The 21,311-nt window shown below is 45.5% G+C and overlaps 1 protein-coding gene across 1 annotated transcript in view; it reads left to right on the plus strand.

Moving 5' to 3' along the window:
* Window positions 1–21,311, plus strand: part of LOC147709470 (L-gulonolactone oxidase-like) — a 722,418-nt gene that overhangs the window by 492,206 nt on the left and 208,901 nt on the right. The window contains exon 8 of the mRNA XM_086928034.1: window positions 5,613–5,689. Within this exon, the coding sequence (XP_086784160.1) occupies window positions 5,613–5,689 (77 nt within the window). The remainder of the gene's footprint in view (window positions 1–5,612; window positions 5,690–21,311) is intronic.

The raw sequence follows: 21,311 nt of genomic DNA on the forward strand, positions 1-21,311 counted from the left end.
ACGTGTCAGTTTGATGAAGTTGAACTTTTTTAGAGTTAAAAAAAAAAGTTTGCTTCATTTACAAAATTGATGAATGATTAATAATGATGTTAGGTGAAAAGGACTGAGAAATAACTTTAATTGTTGACACATTGTCTAATAGGAACTTTCACCTGCAGATGATATTGTTTCAAAAGTGACAACATTCTTAACTTTGCGAAGTTTGTCATTTTCAGAAAAGTCATCTGGGAATTCTAGTTTTGCACACTCCTAGATGTAGCCTCTCAGGAAACAGAATGGATGTGGGTGGTTGAGAGTGTGTTTACTGACTGCACAGTTCGATTGCCTTGTGGCACACAACCATCTACGAAATAATATGGTTTGTGGATTGTGGTATTTATATTCTTATCTACACAACATTTCCGTCATTGCAAGTGAAGGATTGTGGAGATCCCTTGAACCTGAAACCCATCAACATGTGTGAACCGACATGTGTCTACGTTAGGGATTCAGGATGGTGTGCTTGGTCAAAACAGCAAGCTTTACAACATTTTTGATGAACTTTCATAGGGTTTGTTAACTTTGTGAAGTTTGCAACGCTGACAAAAGTTGAAGGAAAAGCAGTGCTTGTTGGAGAAAGACTCAGCAAAACCAACTTTTTTGTCAGGGAATTTCCCCATAACATTGTTTTAGATCATAAGGTGATGGGGTTACATTTGCAACTTTACCAAGTGCATGTCCTTCATACATTTCTGTGACATTTATAGGGCGTCAGACTGAAAAGTACTCTGGTTTCACATTCATTCTCTACAAAAACAATTTAAATTTATAATAAATAGATTATCACACATGGCGCTGGAATGGATTAGAAATATACTCTTGCTTCCATACTATCATGTATCAGCAGCAAGGCTCTTGGTGCTTTCAATGCTTTTGTAGTGTCTACAGGGATCTCAGTGACATGCAGAGGTGGATCAACACAGCTGAAAGGTGATAATACACCCATATTGGCATAATGTGCCCCTAAGCCCTCTAATCCAAATCATTTACACGTCCTTTCAAATCGCCGCTATTGTGCTGGGTTTTTGATTGACTATCATGGTAGCCGAAGGCACAAAGGACTACAGGCTTGCAGAAAGCGATCCCTTTGATGACCTCAAGTGAGGTCTCCTGCTTTGGTCTCTAATTCACAATCTTTCCCAACCCAGCACCTCTGACGTCTCACTTTGCACACATAGCCATGCCATTTATTAAAGGCGTTCTCCCTGACATAAGAATACTTCGGGCACATTCTGGACTCCTTTTTTGTTTTCCTGAGCAAAGAGAAAATACTAATGTATGGGTACATTTTGCAGTCACATCTTTGCAAAACTGGAAAACAAATTAAACCCCATTAACCACACTTCCAGATTTGCAGGTGCCAATTCTCCATGGATGTCTGTTGGTGAGAGGAGGAACTGAGAAGTGCAGGTCTGGGCTAGCCTGCCATGCAAAACAAAGCAGTGTCTGAATGCAAGCAAGAGAGAAGGAATGGGTCTGATGAGGTCAGTGTGCTCCTGAACCCCTGCCCAGATCATTACAAAAGGACCTGGATCTGGCTGCCCAGATTCTGCTGCCCACTTCCCTGCAGCTGGCAAGTGTCACCAATAGCTTTAGATATAGCTATGTGCTGGTAAGGGGTATCAACACGAACACTAATAAGAATCCTGCAAGGGGTCTTCCCGTTTCATTTGTTTTTGACTTTTGTGTTTAATAATGGATATACCACAAGCCCCCAAAAGACCTGAAATGCCCAAGTCAAGGTCCTGCCTTAATCTTAGCTTTGACCCATGCCGTACTCACTAAAAAATAATTCTGACTCCTACCGCATTTAGACAAGGTGGTAAAATGTGAATCAGAAATTAAGTATAATTACAATTATTTAAATTGGGAAGCACCGTAGTTCACAATGTCGTAATGCCTTAATCTTGGTATTGGATAATCATTCTTAAGTAAGTAGTGGTATTTTTTTAAAATGCTTTAGTGATTGCAGCTGACGAGTGTTCAGTGGCAACCACTTTTTGGCAGCTTAAAAATTATAATGAAATATAATCAGATGCTGAAGTGATTGTCACTGTTCATAATCAAGTTAGTTGTCTTAAAACATTTGTTCAATAAGTGTGTGTATAGTACAGTCTGTACCAGCTATGTTATTACATTTTCCACACATTGAATTGTGTCACTTTGCTTATTTGCACCGCCAGTCCCTGGTCCGCCACCGCTGATTGCTGATTGAAGCGGAGGGACGTGGCTCCTCCCCCTACCTTCCCTCACTTCCGGGGCAGAATTCTCTTAATTAGGATGCCTGACCGGACGAGCGGTGGACGCACGCAGCAGGCCCGTCTGCGCCCGTCCACATCCGGCTGGGGCCAGGGGCCATAACCCCTGCTTCTCGCCCATCTCATCGGATACAGTATGAGGCACAAGAGTTATGCAGCCTAGCAGGCCCGATACGGAATACATGTCAACACTCCATCTCACCCGCTAGCGACCCTCTCGAATGTTCCCATTGCAGATTCCAACTGACAATAAACTCACATTCCTATTCTATTAAAGCTAGGAAATATAAAATGTTCCTACTAAACTGCAGATCACTGCCCAAACATACGGTAGAAATCTCCATCCTTCTCGAAGAAGAAATGCCAGAGGAACTGTTTCTTATTGAAGCATGGCTTACTCCTACCTCCAACCCTGACCTTGTTCAGGCTCTCCCCTTGGCTATTCAATACAGAGGTTGGACCGGCCCACAGGGAAAGGGGGCAGGAAAGCTATTATCTATAAACACGGTTTGACCTGTCGGTTTGACCTGTCGTATGACTGGCAGCCCTGTGCCAGACTGTGAGAACGCTGTCTTCTCCATTGAATTTTCTCCAGATCTCACTTTCTGAGGTATATTAATCTATCAAATCCCCGGGTCCCCTTGGAATTTTGAAACTCCTTACCCGACCTGGCAGCAAATCTGGCTATTACTTCAGGCCATTTCACTCTATTGGGAGACTTCAACCTCCACTCGGATGACCCTCTACAGATGTCTGCAACCGAACTTACTGAGGATCTAGCAGACTTTCAACTCATACAAAAAGTCAGTGAGCCCACCCACATAAAGGGGCATCTATTAGATCCCATCTTCTCAAATACGGAGGACGTAAAGGGAGAGAGACCCACCTTTGTCCCATGGTTAGATCACTTCCTTATACCTTTTATATGGGCGTCTTCCCACATGGTCCCACACACGACACTCATCTACTTAAAAGTACGTCTAAATTGTCAATTGAACACTGGACCACAATACTAGAAGAAACTAGACCGGTGTCTTTTTAGGATGCAGTCATGGCCAATGATAACTTTAACAACTGGCTTAAGAAATCACTAGATGTACTCATTCCTGTAAAAAGGACTCACTCGAAAATAGGAAGTAACCGGAAGCCATGGTACTCAGCCAAACTTCGGGGCCTTAAACAAACTTGCAAAAAGCTTGAGAGAGATTGGAGGAAAAACTTCTTGATTGACAAGAAACTTGAATATAGAGAAACCATTAATCTATACAAAGCCGAAATCAGATTCAGGCAACCTACTATAAAAATAAAATCTTATCAGCAACTAACTCCGCCCGTGAGATTTTTTGTATTACCAAAACCCTCCAGAGTCCCAGTCTGCGTCCATGCTTGGAAGAAATCGCCAACTGGATGAACGAGTCCTTCCTGAAACTGAATGAAGAAACAAGCAAAGTCATGATTCTGGGAAATCGTTCTCCCTTCGATCGAAACGCAATCTGGCCGACCTCTATTGGCTTAGCCCCCACCCCCAAGACCCAGCTAAAAAGCCTGGGTGTTTGGATCGACCAATACCTTACATTTAATGGAAGACAGCAGCCATGTGCCTTGGTATCCTGAAAATGATTCGGAAGGTGCTTCCTCTCCTTCCTTTCCAGGCAAGAAAAATTATCGTCCAGGCCCTTATCCTGTCCCCGTTGGACTATGCGAACGCCCTTTATCTGGGTGCTCCCGCTGCTACTCTCTCTAAGCTTCAGACTATATAAAACTGGGCAGCTAGACTTCTATTAGGCATTCCTAACCATTATTCAGCCAAACCAGCCTTGAGATCACTCCATTGGTTGCCAGTCAGGGAGAGCGTTTTTTCAAAGCCCTTGTATTATCCACAAGTCTCTAGCTGGAACAGGCCCCATGAAAGACATGGCTTGGCAGTTCGGGCTGGACTGTTCCCATGAGGCACAGGGTCAAGGCTGATTTGCATATGGCCATGTCTGAACTGGGGTGGTGTGGAGTGCCAAACAACGATGGATTTAGGCCCAGATCTCTGTACTGGGGGGAATGTATGACATTGTTCTGCATTCTGTCTATCAACTGATGTTTTTGCATTTGTCACCCAGAGAGGATTGGGTATGCTCAGACGTGAGTCCCATGCTCTCCACACCACTGGAGTCAAGCTATCCTGGCTGAAGACTGCTAATAGCCAGAAACCGGTCCTAGGATGCTTGATTCCGGTCCAGGAAAGACATGGCTTGGCAGTTCGGGCTGGACTGTTCCCATGAGGCATAGGGTCAAGGCTGATTTGCAAATGGCCATGTCTGAACTGGGGTGGTGTGGAGTGCAGAAAAACGATGGATTTAGGCCCAGATCTCTGTACTGGGGTGAATGTATGCAATTGTTCTGCATTCTGTCCATCAACTATTTTTTTTGCATTTGTCACCCCGAGTGGGATGGGTATGCTCAGACGTGAGTCTTATGCTCTCCACACCACTGGAGTCAAGCTATCCTGGCTGAAGACGGCTGATAGCCAGAAACCGGTCCTAGGATGCTTGATTCCGGTCCAGGGAAGACATGGCTTTGCAGTTCGGGCTGGACTGTTCCCATGCGGCACAGGGTCAAGCTGATTTGCATATGGCCATGTCTGAACTGGGGTGTTGTGGAGTGCAAAAAAGCGATGGATTTAGGCCCAGATCTCTGTACTGGGGTGAATGTATGACATTGTTCTGCATTCTCTCCATCAACTGTTGTTTTTGCATTTGACAGTCCCCGCAACTCTTCATAGCACCATCCAGTCCTTCTGGCCCAACAGACACCATCACTCCAAGACTATGAATCTTGTCATTGTCCCTAGGATTAGGAAAGCCAAAAGCGGGGGTCGGCAATTCTCTTTTAATGCAGCCAGGCTCTGGAACTACCTTCCTCCCCACCTACGTGTAGAAACCAACCACCTAGCTTTTGCAAACTGTTGAAAACTTTGCTTTTCCCCCAACTGGTGAAACTCACCACTACTGCTGCTACCCGCGCTGGGATGCCTCCAGGTAGCAATGTGCTATACAAATGGTATTTCAATTCATTTCAATTCATATCTACATTCTCACTTGCATCAATTAATATTATCCACATAGTTATTTATAACAAAGATATTACATTATTACTTCTAATTCTTGCACTGGTGTCGCTGTAAACAAACTTTCACAATGATCACACTACTAAGGTGGCGGGAGGTAAATGACAATTGCACTCCCATCTTAGAAGGGGAGAAATAGTAGAAAAAATGATTATTCACTATTTTTCAATATCTTGACTCCTTTCCTTGTGCTGCAGCCTCCAGCCTCCAGTTCCAGCTGGTTTTGGGACAGTGCAGTCGGGTACTATTTACTGGAGTTCCTGCTCTGGATCAGGTAAGGTTGGCATGTTTCACGACTATTTCACCATATACTAGTATTTTTTTTGCACAGGGTGTGAAAAGGCAAGCAGATTGAAGAACATCTCTAAGCTTCTCTTCCACCGCTGATATTGTTGTCATTTGGGACACACTCCATGCATCTGTTAGAGGAAATCATAGCTCCACAGTAGTTTCAAACACTTGTCTTCACCAACAATCCATCAAGTGAGCTGCATTTGAGATATACTCTCTCTCTTTTGTTTTTACTTTAACAACGCCTGTCTTTGCACCCTTTTTATTCCCCTCGTCCAATTCTTTTTTGGTTCGGGCTGCGTCTAGGTATATTTATTTGCTGGCAAGGCAAGTTTAGGTATGACTGATGATGAGGCAAATGACATCCACCACATGGTCTGAATCTCTTTCCGAACATAATATTAAAATATTTTTCAATATTGAAAACTAACAGGAGATTCTCTAAAGGCTTAGTAAGCAGGACCAGGTAAAACTTCAATATTCCTGCTCTGGGGAATGCATTTTTCAAATATATTGATGTTGCAGAGAGGATCATAAATCTTCTGTCAAGTAAGTGCCTCTTTTTAGTATATTTCTAAAGTTCCATGAGAAAATAAACAACATTTAGGATATTTATAGTACACCAGAAGTCCCAACTTTTGGCCTTAGAAATCATGAGTTTGTCTTACATAATTAAGTGGGCATATCTGCTAAAATACGGTTATTTCAGGCTTATTCGCTGTTTGGGCTCATCTATTTGGGAATGATACCACATTTACTCAAAAGCCAAGTCAATATTTTCTAAGCTTTGATAATTACCGATCTATTGATAAAACCACAATTTGTCTTGGCAACTTGAGACTCGCAGCACCGGACACTGAGCAGAGGCTTTCCTGTACTGATGGGTGATGGGAAATGAGCAGATATTCACAAATCTGTTATGTGTAGATTTTACAAATGCCTTACTTCTGATGCATGATGTATTGTAGTAGCAGGACTAGTGCACAGGTGTGATCTACCCTGAATGAAAACAAGAGGTAAATCCTCTACACACCATAGTGTAAGGGTGTGTGTGATGTCAGCATTGGGTTAGTACTGTAAAGGAACCCTGCCAGTAAAAATACTTTGCTTAGACATAGTTTAACATTTTTCCACTCTGTATGTGTGCTGTGCAGAACATGTGCAAAGTTGGGTCTTATGCTTGCCTTGAGAAGGCGTTCATTTTTGATGCAATCCCATCAGCTTTTTTAGGTAGATGGGGTCTTGCATCAAAATCCATGAATGGTTGCTTGGGAACAATCCACGTACTGCCATGGAACACCCCTTGACGCAAAGTAGTACAAAGCACTACTTTGCGTTACTGTAGGGCTACTTTCCAACATAAATCCATAAAGATGTATTCTTTCTCTGAATCAGTCCCACGTGACCTTTTCAGATACAGCCTGCATTCACCCTTTAACTTGCACTACCCCTTATCACATTAAGCACTGTCTCACCCCAAATTTGAATGATTCCACGTTTATGGTCCATGTAGGCACACATGTGAAAAGTAATTCTCAGATGGAGAAATAAAAAGACCTGAGAGTTTCTAGATAGGTACAAAAAATCTATTAGGACCCTGAGACTGCCCTACTTGCTCCAAAGTAATCCTATTTCCACGGCTTCCTTACTGAACTGGAATCTCATATTGACTGACAAACCCCTCTGTATTCTAATTCTCCAGCAGTACTATGACTTACTCCTTCAGCTATGCTTGCACAATTACATCTCAATTCTGCTCTAAAAAAGCACTGCACTTCCATCCTCATCACTCTGTCTTCTCTGTTATGCGCCTACTGTTCCCTCTACTCAATTTAAGTTACCTCTTACGTATCTTATGTATCCCGCCTTTGAGATAGTGTTAGCTTTCTCACCAGACTATTCTTTTTAGGAAGAAAAATATACAATACATGCCCATAAGGGCTTTTGTCAACTCTTTTCATCCATTGGTCTGTTCAGTTGTCATTCACTTTTTTCTGCCTACCAGGGCACACAACATGGGGCACAGGGTCAGCCCCCCTCAGCCATTGGCTTATCTGACTTTGACTGAAGGCCAGAGACAGTCTTTATTATAATCACACATTATATGCCTTTTACATAAGGGAAAGGGAAGAGGATGGGAAGGGGAGGGAAGGAAAGGAAGGGAAAGGAAGGCGAGGGAAGGGAAGGAAAAGAAAGGGAAGGGAAGGGGAGCAGAGGAGGGGGGTGGGGAGGGGAAGCGAAGGGAAGGCAAGGGAAATTAAAGGAATGAAGGGGAAGGGGAGGGGAAGGGGGAGAGGAGAGGAGAGGAGAGGAGGAGGAGGGGAAGGGAAGGAAAGAAAGAGGAAGGAGAGGAGGAAGGAAATGGGAGGGGAGAGGTAGGGGAGTGGGGGGGGGAGAAAAGGAAAGGAAAGGAAAGAAAGGGAAGGGATGGGAAGGGAAGGGAGGGGAACGAGAGGAGAGGAGAGGGAAGGAAAGGAAAGGAAACGAGAGGAGAGGAGGACAGGGATGGGGAGGGAAGGGAATGGATGGGAAGGGAGGGAAAAGAAGGGGAGGAAGGAATGAACCTACTTTCGCTCATAGAAGGAGTTTTACATTGAAAGTAAACACACCTGAGCAGCATGTGAAAAACACCTGATGATCTATTCAAAGTGGCGTAGGAGAGGGGAAACAGCTCAAACATCTCGAGGTGTCCACAGAAAGCCAGATAAGATAGTACTTACCCAAATAGTGCAACGTGGCTTGTCATGAAATCCTACCTGCAAATCATTTTTTTCAAATACATGTCAAAAATGGGCAGATGCAACATCTTTGGATGTTTCCATTCTAAATACATTTCTGTAAAACTGTAGACATCCCAGGATTCACCCATGAGCGGTTGAGGGCACATACAGACTTACAGTAGAGTGTGTCTCATACAAAGATAGCCCGTGTTGGCCTTTGCAGCATGGCACAAAGGTAAGCCATGCAGCATCGTATAAAGAAGGCATTTTTAGCCCATGTGAGACTAATGTCATCATCGACACGTGACACGTACTAATGAAAGCACTGAGGGGCATATTACCAAGGAATAGTAATATTTATCGCAAATTGCGCTTAGCGCATTATTTTATATCGCTGCCTATAGCTGGATATGTTAGCGGAGAAAACATGCTATTAGCAACGTTTTTCTCCATTGTGCTAAAATATCCAGCGATAGCGGCGAAATGCGTGAATATCGCTGAGAATTCAGCGATATTCACTCATTAGGGACAAAATGCTCTTAGCCATATTATCCACCTCTCATTGGATAACATGGCTAAGAACTGGTCTGGGCAGGTGTTAGCATTTGGAGATATTCGCGCTAAGCCCGAATATTTCCATCGCTACGACTGCCTTGCTAATAGGCGATAGTGACGTTAGCGACTGCTTTCAGTCGGTAACTGGTTGGGTACGCCCACTTTGCATGTCATTAGCGATAAACATCGCTGACATGCAAAGCGGGCCCCAAACCGCTCGCTATCGCCTAAAAGATGTCGCTAACATCAGTTAGCGACAGCTTGCTAATAGGGGTGACAGAATTATCGCCGCTTAGCGGCCGAAAATGGCCACCTAAGCGGCGCTAATCGCCTATCGCCTGGCTTGATAATATGCCCCCTAGTGACTTGTTGCAGTTTACCCTCTGGAGCTCTGCAGATTTCTACAGAGTGCTTGTTGTACAGATCTCTATAAATTTGAACCCCACCCCGCGGTGAAGTGTGGCTCAATGGTTAGAGCGGCAGACCCTGATGCAGAGGTCTAGCCCGGGACCAGGGTTCAATTCCCCGCCTCGGCGGGTCTTGGGCTCAAAATTCCACGGACCTGATAATTCTCTCCTCGGTGCCTCTTCCAATCATGGAGTCCCACTCTGCAACTCTGGGCAATAGCTTGCTTAATCTCCACAACGGCCCCCACAACGCTAAGGATGCCTGGCCTCCACCTTGGGGGTGCCCAGGAGTGGACGCCTCACAGGGAAAGCCAGGATGGGTTCCACAGCGGTATTTGTGCAAGCGCCTTGAGACCCTTGCGGGTGAGTAGTGTGCTATACAAGTATCCATTTACATTTACATTTACTATCCAGCCATGCAAGGTTTGGGGCATTGATGGGAACTTTCGTTCCTGGGTCACACTTTAAAAAGACATCACCTCAAAAAAGGTAACTGATGCCATGCACAGAATTAACAGATTGTTGTAAGGTTATAATGCCTCTCTTCTTTCTTTGCATCAATATTCTCTCATCTGTTGTGTGATGTCCAGGAGTGTTGGTGTGAGGGCTTGGTGAGAGGGTCAGTTGAGGTTGAGAGACTGAGTAGAGGGAGACTGCTCCTGGTTGGGGCTACTCTACTATCGTACTTCCATCTTATTTACCGTCCTACTATCATCTTTTTACATCTACAATTGAAACTTGATAAAGGAACTACTTGGAACCTACAACTTTTCTGCATATGGATTTTCATACTACAACACAGATCCAGTGCAGAACCCCCTCCATCAGAAGAGAGGCTCTCACTGCTCCATGCTGCAAGGTAATTAACCTCTTGACCCCGGCTCGGTCTTGCTGTTAGCCTATCATCATTGGAACCCTGAGCGCCAATCGCTTTTGTCAGTGACACTCAATGGGATACAGTTTCCATCATTCTGCCAATTACGGGCTAATCACCTAAGAGCTTTTCTAAGGGCTCTGATAACCTGACAATGGTATTAACTAACTTCCCAGAGCATAGATCAGGACGCTCTAATGTTCCTGGCACTGGGGGGTGACAGACTCCGTGAGTAATGTTGCCATTTGGCAGGGCGGCTGGCCATTTCATCCACTCTATGCTGCTGATATGTTATACACTTCTCTTTCCTGATTTACTAATTATCAGCAGTGCAGTGTCCAAATGTACTGTGGTGCGTTGCACTAGAGAGGACACGCAGCGCTGCACAATATCTACAGAGATTGGCCTGATGCTGGTGTAATACTGGTGCAGCTGCACAAACAGGCTGCCCTGTGCAACACACAGGTCCAGATGGATCAAATTCTCACGCAACGCAGCAGCTAAAAATGCTGCGCTGTGTTGCGTAAGAAGGAGAGACCAGAAGAGCACACTTTCAACAGAGGTATGGCTCTCTTCTCCCATCTCCCTAGCATCGGCACTGATTTTTGCTGGCGAGCGCCACGCGCATGCTTTGCGCCATAGTGCAAGGGTGTCTGCGTGAGTCTAGCATCGTTTTTGAACTGGAAGAGTGCCTTTCCAATACAAAATACTTTCCTTAGACAACTTATAAAATGTTCCCTTCTTTGTATGTGTGCTGTACAGAGTAACACACATAAAAAGGAAAAAAATCTCCTTTAAAAAAAAAATATTTGTATTGGTATTTTGCATAGTACAAGAATATAAAACGTTGTGACATATAACAAATAGGGAGTTACACGGGCGTGCCAGTAGGGTTGCATGATTTACACTTGTGTCTACCCATACATTTCTGCTAGCGACATTAAACATTTAACACTGAACATATAGGTGTATGCGACTGGACGCGTGGTGTGATGTAAAAGACAAAAAATAGATGTGTTTTGCTGCTGTTTAGTGTTATATTATACTCCCTACGCTGTGTTATTAGCAGCTGGTCAGGCGTGTACTGTTGTTTTATGGAGGTTTGCATGAGCCGAGGAACTTGTCTAGTGTTGACCACATTCCTCGGTCGGGGTTTCTCCATGGTGTCTGTCTTAGTGCGGTGATGTCTGCCCCTCTTCGGAATGTGACCTAATTTCGCCACCCCTTGAATGTGGCTTTGGTGGTGTCTTTCCACTTGACTAGTACTGTTTTGACTGCCGTCGTCAGGAGGAAGAATGCCTTCAAAAGGCACTTTTGTTTTTAAACAAAACCTTGTCTCACATTTGTGGTAGATATTTTTTTGCGGTTTTGTGGTTGAAATGGAACGCCCATGGTGACAAGTAGCGCAAACCAGGGGCTGCTTTGATTACTTTAAGACAACTTTCCGGTGCAAAATAAGTTTTCTGCTGGAACGTAAACATCAAAAAAACATTTTGTGCTGGCTTGTATCACACAGAATGTTAGTAAATCTAGCCTCACAACATGTTGCACAGCTGAGTGTATGCTGTCTAGCAATTGATTTGTAAAGGAAGCATACCATTCCAGGACAAATCCCTTTGCTCAAGCAACTTTAGAAGGATCCCACACATTGGATGCGCGCTTTGCACTGCAACACAATATGCAATGCATTGGTCTCTGTTTTTTGTTTGGAAGATTAACACATTTCACCTTCTTTACTTCTCCTTCCAGAAGGAGTTAGTTTTGAGACAAAGCCCCGTCTGAATATCTCAGTAGATCTGGCTTTCTGTAAAAACATATGGGTATTTGCACTTAACCCCCACTTATGCTCCTTTGCTCCTTTTGCGCTGGAAAGTAAATACCAAGGGGCAGATTTATGAAGGGCTTGCGCCACGTTTACGCCGCCGTTGCGTGACACAACGGCGTGGAAACGTGGCGCATCCCTGCGCCCTATTTACAACGTGACGCATCTAGGAGATGCGTCACGTTGTACAGCACTGCGCCATGAGGAGGCGTTCCTGCGCAGGGGGGGCGTTCCTGCGCAGGAACGCCTCCTGAAAGTGGCTGAGTGAAATCTATGAGATTTCACTCAGTCACTTTCAGGGCAATGCTGCGTCAAAACCCTGCGCCTGCTTGAAGCAGGCGTAAGGCTTGAGGCAGCATTGAAATAATAGGCCCCCCCAGAGCATTGCTGGAGCTGCGTCGCGCTTGCGACGCAACTCCAGCAATGCGTCACTTTTACGGCACAGATGCGTGACGCATCTGTGCCGTTTTTGCCCCATGGTGCGCCGCATCATAAATGCGGCGCACCATGGGTGGCGTAGCAGTGGCGCACTGTGGCGCATGTTAACTGGCGCATCCCTCGGGATGCGCCAGTTAACATAAATCTGCCCCCAAGGGGCAGATTTGCAAGCCCATTGCGCCTCTTTTATGCCGCAGTTGCGTCACTTTTGTGACGCAGCGGCGGCGCAAAACATGCGCCATGGTGCGGGGTACTTACAACGTGACGCATCTGGGAGATGCGTCACGTTGTAAAGCCCTGCACCAAAAGGAGGCGTTCCTGCACAGGGAGGGGCGTTCCGGCGCAGGAACTCTTACTAAAAGTGGCTGAGTGAAATCTACAAGATTTCACTGAGTCACTTTTGAGCCCATGCTGCGTCAAAACCCTGCACCTGCTTGAAGCAGGCGTAAGGATTGACGCAGCATTCTAACAATAGGGCCCCAAGAGCATTGCTGGAGCTGCGTTGTGCTTGCAACGCAACTCCAGCAATGCGGCGCTTTTACGGCACAGATGCGCGACACATCTGTGCCGTTTTTGCCCCATGATGCGCCGCATTGTAAATACGGGGCACCCATGGTGGCGGAGGCTTGGCTCACAATAACTGGCGCATCCCTGCTGATAAGCAGGGATGCGCCAGTTATTGTAAATCTGCCCCCAAGACTTTGCGTGGCTGTGTGCCAGGGCCCAGCCTTCGCAGGTCGAGGCCTTCATGTACAAACTGAATCTTTGCCTTTAACCTGGATATAATACGTACAGACTTCTTCTACATGTATCTGTTTGCAAGAACATATTACAGCGAATGCACGAGAGAAGTAAACGTGTTATGTGGAGTTTTAGGAAGCTCCATGCTGCCACCTACTGGTGATAAAAGGATCACATGGTATTAAGGAAGATTTGGCTTCTTCCCTACTGCAAAACAGCACATATAACTGAAAAGACAGCCTTTTCCTAAAACCATAAGCGCCCCTGGCGTTTTTGTCTGCACGGGTCCCATCACACTTCATGTGTTTTTAAATATTCCCACCACGCTTCATTTCTTTGACTATTACTGTAGGAAAGTGCTTATTTTGACAGGTGGCCCTCCACTTTTTTCCTGAACATGATGTGGTTACTCCCTGGAGACTCACTTTGTCTCTTTGGGCACACAGGAGAGATCCACATCAAGGAATGAGGGCATAACCCTAATCAGTCCCTGCCTTTCACAAGGTCTGTGCCCTGGAACAATGTTCACTGCTGACAATAAAAGCAAAAACTCTTGAATTCATCGTTGGCTGTGAAATGTCCTTTGTTCCACTTATAAACTCATTGGTGAAAGAAAAAAAAACGTGATCCTCCAAATATCTATGCTGTGAAACATTTTCTGTCAACTACAGTCTGACAATATCACCAGACTGACAAAGCTCTTCGTTCTCACATGGGTGGATTACTACAAAATCATCTATGTTAGCGCCTCAATGCCTTCAATTCAGCAACTTAAAATAATTCTAAATCAGATGCCTGCAATGTGTCTCAACCTCAGAAATGTGAGGCATCCAGCTTGAACCTGGCGGCCTTCATTAGCTTCCTCTACAGCAAGCTCGAGGTGTATTGTATAATCCACAGGGCATTCCATTTAAATGCCATATATATCTGTAAAACTGTCCACACAATATCTCCCCACGAGGAGCTGGAGATCTTACACTGCTCCACAACTCCATCCACCCAAACCCAGATGAATAAAACACTGAGGAAAATGTCATTAAACACCTGAGCCCTCATCCCTGTAATGGTTTGCAGATGAAATGGATGGTTTAAAAAGTTAATGAAAGACATAAAAACCTACATTTGCAAAGATGCTTTCAGCAGTCTGCTGCAGTCACAGAACTACACTCCCCTCACAGGGACTGCATTAGAATTAAAGCTGTTTAACTGTACAAAATGCCGTATTGTGAACATTTTAATACAGAACATAAGACTATAAATATATACATGCAGAGGTAAGTTTTGTTCTACATATTCTAAATACACAAAGGGCTGACCCCTGATTACCTAAGTTCTTATAACGAAATTCACTGTATCCCTCTTTCCACCAATCATGGAAAGAGAACATGGCTTTGTTAGAAAAACTGAAGTGTACCAGGTGTGCAAATCCGGGGTTCTAGCTGCCTGACCAACTAGGGGCCTCATTTATGAAAAGTGACGCATCGCTGCGTGAAAACATCACTTTTCTTTGAACCCCCCTTGCGACATGCTGGATGTGTCATATTGACAGTATGATGCATCATGTCGCGAGGAGTTACAGATACGTAAGTATTTCTGACGTATCTGTAGGCGCAAAAATGACGCATTGCTGGAGTGTGTCATGAAAGCTACGCAACTCCATCAATGGGTCATTTCACATGGGCAAGTCCCATTTCAAATGTGACTGCGTCAGTCTTCTTAAGCCTGCTGTGAGGCAGACGCAAGATATTGACGCATTTTCGTCCTAGAAGTGGCGCAGTGAAATCTCATAGATTTCACTGCATCACTTCTATGAGACTTACTTGCGCCAGAACGCCCACCCTGCATACATTATACCTGGCGCAGGTATAATGTAGCGCAGGGGTTTACAAAGTGACGCATCTACCTAGATGTGTCACTTTGTAAATATGACGCAACATGGCGCATTTGTTACCCTGCTGGTGCGTCACAAAAAGTGACGCACCGGCGGCGCAAAAGTGACGCAAGGGCTCATAAAAAAGTCCCTACCTTTTTAACTCTTCCTTTTCTCGCCTCTTACTCAATTGAGTTGAGTCCACCTCACGCAGGGACCACTTGACTGAGCCAAAATTCAACCCAGCCCCATATTTTCCCAGCAGGCCCCTCCCCAACCATAGACATAATAAATTGCGGTCCTGGTCGCACCCCATCTTGCTTGTTGCATCTGCAATGACACTATGGCTCATGTTTATGCTTTGCTACCTATCCAGTTTACAGATCTATTTTAAGGTTCTTTACTTATTTATTTATGTATTTATTTTTGTGCTTTTATACAAGACGAACATGCTCGGCAACATCAGGCTCCATCACAATAAAGTCAGAGCATTTCAATAACAAATAGAAGATATACATGTATATTAAAGGTGGAGTGATGGTGGGAGTTGTCTCTCCCGGGAGGTAGAGCGCTTCACACATACTCATAACAAAGCAGTGGAGAGCAGGCGGCACAGCACAATGTGAGGGTCATCAATAGTTTGTGGGGGTTCAGGTTGGGAACCCTCTGGAGGGAGCCTGAGTAGATGGGCGAGGTTTAGCGCAGGTGCTGTTCAAAGAGAAGAGTTTGGATGTCTTTTTTGAGGATGCTATGATGTGGTTCACAGAGCAAAGCAGGAGGGAGTTCCAGATTCTTGTGGCGCTTCTGGAGAAGGATTGGTTCCTGCACCGTTCCTGCTTGAAGGAGAGGAGTGCAAGCAGGAACAGTTGAGTGTTTATTTTATCTCAGTCAGCGCCTGAAATTTTCAAGGCCATATTATCAAGAAAGGTTAACACCAGAACACCAGAACCTGGGCTTCTATGGGAATTCACAAGTGCATATTACCAAGCCCATTATCGCCGTTTATGGGGCAGTTTCCTGCTGATAAAAGCGTCGATAATGTATCGCTCTATCTTGATAATATGGCCCTCAGTCACTCGGAGAGGTATGAAGGTAAAGATGAGGGCAGAGCTTTATGAGTGATTCAGGTAACTTTAAATGGAGCTCGCTCTTCTAAGGAAAGCTACTGAAGGGAGATTAGAATGGGGGTGATGTGATTGAAATGATTGTGTCTTGTCAAAAAGCACGCTAGCGCATGTAGGACTGCTCAGAGTTGTCAGAGATGGACTTTGGGAATGCCTGAAAGGAGTGCAATTCCATCGGAAAGTCTGGAGAGCACGAGCCCCTGGAAAACAGAGTTCAGGTTTTGTGCTGGGATGAGGTTCCTGATCCCCCAGCCTCAGCTGGAACCGGGCACTCTTAGCCAAGGATGAGATATGGATCTGGAGGTTAAGATATCTGTCGAGGGTGAATCCAAGAGATGAGGCATTCTGAATGATGGTGGGGCGGCCCTCAGTTTCCGGCAGGGGTTCCATCCACTCTTGGAGCGCAAAGTTAGCATTCTTTGGAGGGATGAGAAGATATTATGTTTTCAGTGGGGTTTGTTTGAAATGGGTGTTTGCCATCTAAGCTTGAATTGTACTCTGGTAGGCAGGTGGTACCTGCTTTATTGAGGCAGAGCTGACATTCTACAGTGCCTACTCTTTGATCTGCAGTATGAGCCTTAGTGCTGCGGAGAGCGCCACTGGCTGTTGCTCAGTTACTTTTTCTGTGATTTGGTACTATGGGACTGGATGGACTGAGGTGCTAGGGCCAAGGATGGAACCTGCATTGGGCCAGTTCTTGCTCTCAGCATTAATGCTTCCTAAGCGATGAACTCCTCTCTCAGCACCTGGGTTCTGCTGTTCACTTTTGCAACTGTGTGGGACATGTGTGCATGTGGGGCTGCACCCGCCTGCCCCATTACAATGCTTTCATTTTTCATTCTGTGCTCCTTTAGCTGTGGTTTGGCCATTGTGGGAGGGTGTATCCAGGAGCATTATGGATCCAAGACAGGTGAGCGCTTCCTCAGCTGTGCATGGCTTGGTGACAGCAGCTTCCAGAGTCTGTGGTCCTTATTTGGTGCAGGTGTTTGGGTGAGGAAGGGTTGTGTTTGACCCTGCACTCCCTTTCTCCTCTTCCGCCTAGTTGCTGACCTAAGGCATTACCAAAACCAACAGGAGCTCTTGATAGACATCTAGTTGAGATGGTCCTGTGGCCTCCAGCCGGGTGTTATTCAGTAGCTGCAGTGATGGAGCACAGAGAGCCCTCATCTAAGCATAGTCATATCTCCTATAGTAGAGGCAGGAAAATAGAGGTTAGAAATGTTGAAGAATGTAACCGATGTCCCTTCACCTGTTTATGAGGTGCAAATTCGCAACTCGATTTTTCATCTTACTTCCAAATCCTAGGGGTGAGAAAAAAAAGCTCCAGAGAGGGTGCCTTTCCCTTCCCATAGCTCAACTGTGTTTTCATGGGCTGTCTCTTTTCTCTCCTCCTTCCTGACCTGGGTCTGTACTAAGTATGAGGTGGATCAGCACCCTGGCCAAAACCTTGTGCCCGCAGGATGATTGTCCAGCAGTCTGGAATGTCTGCCCCATGCCAGTGGTTTCTAGAGACTCTTCCCTTTCCTGTGGATGATGAATGGAGGTATGTTCCAACAACCTCAAGCGCATTCACTTAACAAGAAATTTAAAGAACTTCTTTTAAATAATGGAAGGATCATGAAAAGGCTACTTTACTGTTATTTCCCAACAAGCTGTCTTCTCTAGCTGAGGGCAAACATGACCTTCCTCTGCGTTTGAGTTTTAACCCCTTTGGCTGACCTGCACACCAGCATTCCTGCTTATAAATCCTTGTTTATGGACTGCCAGGCAGTGGCAGCCCTTCTGAAATCCAAGGAGGATTGTGAAGGGCACCTAGAAGTCATTGAGTTGCAGACAGGTTTCCTTTCTCTTGCCGCTTGTGATTTGCTCAAGCCTCCTCTTTTGTTCAGGCAGGGGTCTCCAAACCGATCCTGGAGGGCCGGATCCGTGCCAGATTTTTAAAATTACTACATGTATCTCAATGGGATTATCCAAAAAATCTGGCATGGATCCGGCCCTCCAGGACCGGTTTGGAGACCCCTGTCAGTTCAGGCTTCAATGTAACTGTCTGTTTGGGGAACAGCCAGGAGAGCTTTCTCCACATCCATTCGAGAATAAGTGGCTTGTGCAGGCATTTTGAGTGGCAGTCAGAACCTATAGATAACTTTCTAAGCTCCTTCTAAAGACTTTATCACAGATGCCCACCTTCCTCCAATAAGGGAAAATTACAAATTTCCTTTTATGGGCTCAGGAGGACACTTACCCCAAGAAAAACTGCTTTTGTTGCCTTTGGCGGAGCAGGCAGAGGAGTCTTCTCTCTCACTTCAGCTTCTTTTGAGAAGAAATAGCTACAGTCACAAATATCCACGGAGCAGTGGCAGCTGGCATTTACATGGCATGCGCACGCAAAATATTATAAAAAATAAAATACAAAAATAAACCTCACCTAACGCAACATCCTCGCTCCCGAGCTCTTCTCTGCAGGAACTGGAAATGGATGCTGGAACTCCCTTGCCCAATCCTGGCACTGCTCACATGCAGCATGTGAGCAGCGCCCTGATTGGTGGGAGCGGCCTCACTCGGCTCTCCACAGCGCACTGAAGGCCTGCACATACTCCCAACCCAGCGGTCTGAGTATTGAAGTGTGCAAACGTGGTTGACCGTTGCAAGACAGCCAGCCTAAAAAGACATTCACACTTTAAACAGTGCATTAGACAGCCCACCCTTCTTCCTGCTGCTGTCGATCAGCAGCGGCCCCGCCCCCATCCTGACGCTTGGCTTAGGACGGAGGATGAAAAGTAAAATGGTAACGAACTACCATTTTGTTTTTCATGTCTGGGGCTTTGGGAGCATTTTAAGTGGGGCGACGCTCCACCGCTCGAGCAGAGGAGCTGCCTCTGCCTGGGAGTTGTCATTGATGGTAGACTATGACTTGATTCTCCCATAGTCTGCTCTCCATCTGTGGCCACCGACGGAATATCAGACGTGACCATGCACACCATTACCATGTGGTCATTGTATATTTACATGTACCTGTGCATTTGTTTTCTAAATGTCTCACCCCAACTCCAAACCCCAAAACACCCTTACCACCCACCCTTACCCATCCTTATATAAAACCCCTTGTTACCCCTTGCCTCTACCATCACTCAAACCTAAAAAACCCTGAGTACCCCCTTTACCCCATCCATCCCTGAACTCTGAAAACTCCTTACTACACTGCACTCATTCCCATCCCTTAAACCTCATCATTACTTACTAGTCCTTACCTATTCCCACCCCTTACTTTTACAAGAGTCAATCTGTAGAGATTTCAAATCTTGGTCTGGCTCTCCCCCTGGGCCTTATTGATATTAGCGACTTGGACCAAGTTGATGTTTAATAACAGATGAGAGAGGGGTTGTGTATTTCTCTGCAGCCAACATCAGCTTTTTCAGAAAATGAGCCCATATTTTAGTGCTGTTTATTTTCTCTTAAAAATATGTAAAGAAGCTGGTTCTGGCAGAGTCATTTTCACCAGAATAGTTGAGTCTGGTTCTTAAAATATCATGCTTTATGGTCTCAAGTGCTATATATAGTTCCAACATGATCAGAAGAGTGGCCTGTTCATCATTGATGAAACTCAACCAAAAAATGAAATGGATCACACTTTGCCTTTTTTTTCTTTATGCGGTGCCTTTGTCTTTTGCGGTTCCCCTCAGTTACAGACAAAGGTTAAATTATGATCTTTTAGGCAAACATGATTGTTATTGTATGTGCCTATTTCTTTAAGTGTATGTACAATTACCCATGGTTTCCTTGATTGTTTTGACTAACATGTTTAATTGTGGGTGTATATATATATATATATATATATATATATATATATATATATATATATATATATATATATTACTTGCCTTTTTCAAAGTCTTAAGGGTGGGATATGTATTTTCACGTCGATTTTCTCGGTGGAAATATTTTGTTAAGGAATGCCTCATTGGATGTATCACTTTGATATCATTTTTTTGGAGTGTTACCTTAAATACAGTGAATATTTTTGGAGTAGTACCTTAAATACGGTGTTGGACTTGGCCTTTTCCCAAAAAACTTTTCGATTTTGACCCCCTTGCCTAGGATGTCTCCCCCATGGGATTAAACCTGTATAGGCCATGAGTGGTGTGAGACACCTTGCTAAAATTGTAATGCTATGTAATGGTGTGAGCACTTGTAAATTTCCCCATTTTAAAAATGCACCTGACTGAAATGTCCTATGTTTAAAATGGATGCCATGGCCATGGGTTTTGCCACTGGACTGCCATAGGTCAGCGGTCTAGGTAATATTACCCAGCTACCCCTAGCTTTTGGAGGGAATGCCTGGCACCCAGGGTGCTCACCTCCTCCCCTTGAGCCAGTTTAGGCCAGCTTTGCCAACATTCTAGAAGGTTCTGGCACTGCCTGGGAGGAGGGTATAAGTAAGGGGGAAGTGCCACCAGAGAATCAGTCAGCGCTGGGACAAGAAAGAGAGGGGACCTGCTGCGAGGTGCTACCGCCACATGGGCCTGTGAGCTGGGCCCTGCACCCCTAAACCCCCCTCCCCCCTCTGCTGTCCCCCGGGCCCCTGATGAAGGAAGGGCCCCTACCCAGGACACTGACGCTGTTTGGACCTGGAACTGCGCCAGCGCAGCACAACAGAAGTCCCAGGAGGTGAGGAGTGTGCCCCTGGGCTGCCTGGAGGAACTGTTGCCCCTTGTGAGGAACTGCCTATCAAGCGCTATTCTGGGGAGGTTGATGCCCCCAAGGAAGTTGTGGCCCGCTGTGGAAGCTCTGATGCTGTGAGGCACTGCCTGCCTAGCGCTGTATGCTGGAAGCGCCGAAGTTGTGTGTCCCGAGGAGAGGAGCTAAGCGCAGTGAAAAGCGCCCTCTTTCTTTGGTGTTCCAAAGAATTAATTAAAGGGAGCCTACCCCTTATTGCCGCCAATATCACCGCCGCAGCCCGAGGAGTGTTGGCGCTGCCTTGCGCCGGTGGTAAATTGGCAGAAATCACCGCCGCGGCCCAGCGCTGTTGTGGGGACTTCCCCACTGCTGTGGGCACC

Source organism: Lissotriton vulgaris, chromosome 6 (assembly GCF_964263255.1).
Source record: "Lissotriton vulgaris chromosome 6, aLisVul1.2, whole genome shotgun sequence".
Taxonomy (NCBI): domain Eukaryota; kingdom Metazoa; phylum Chordata; class Amphibia; order Caudata; family Salamandridae; genus Lissotriton; species Lissotriton vulgaris.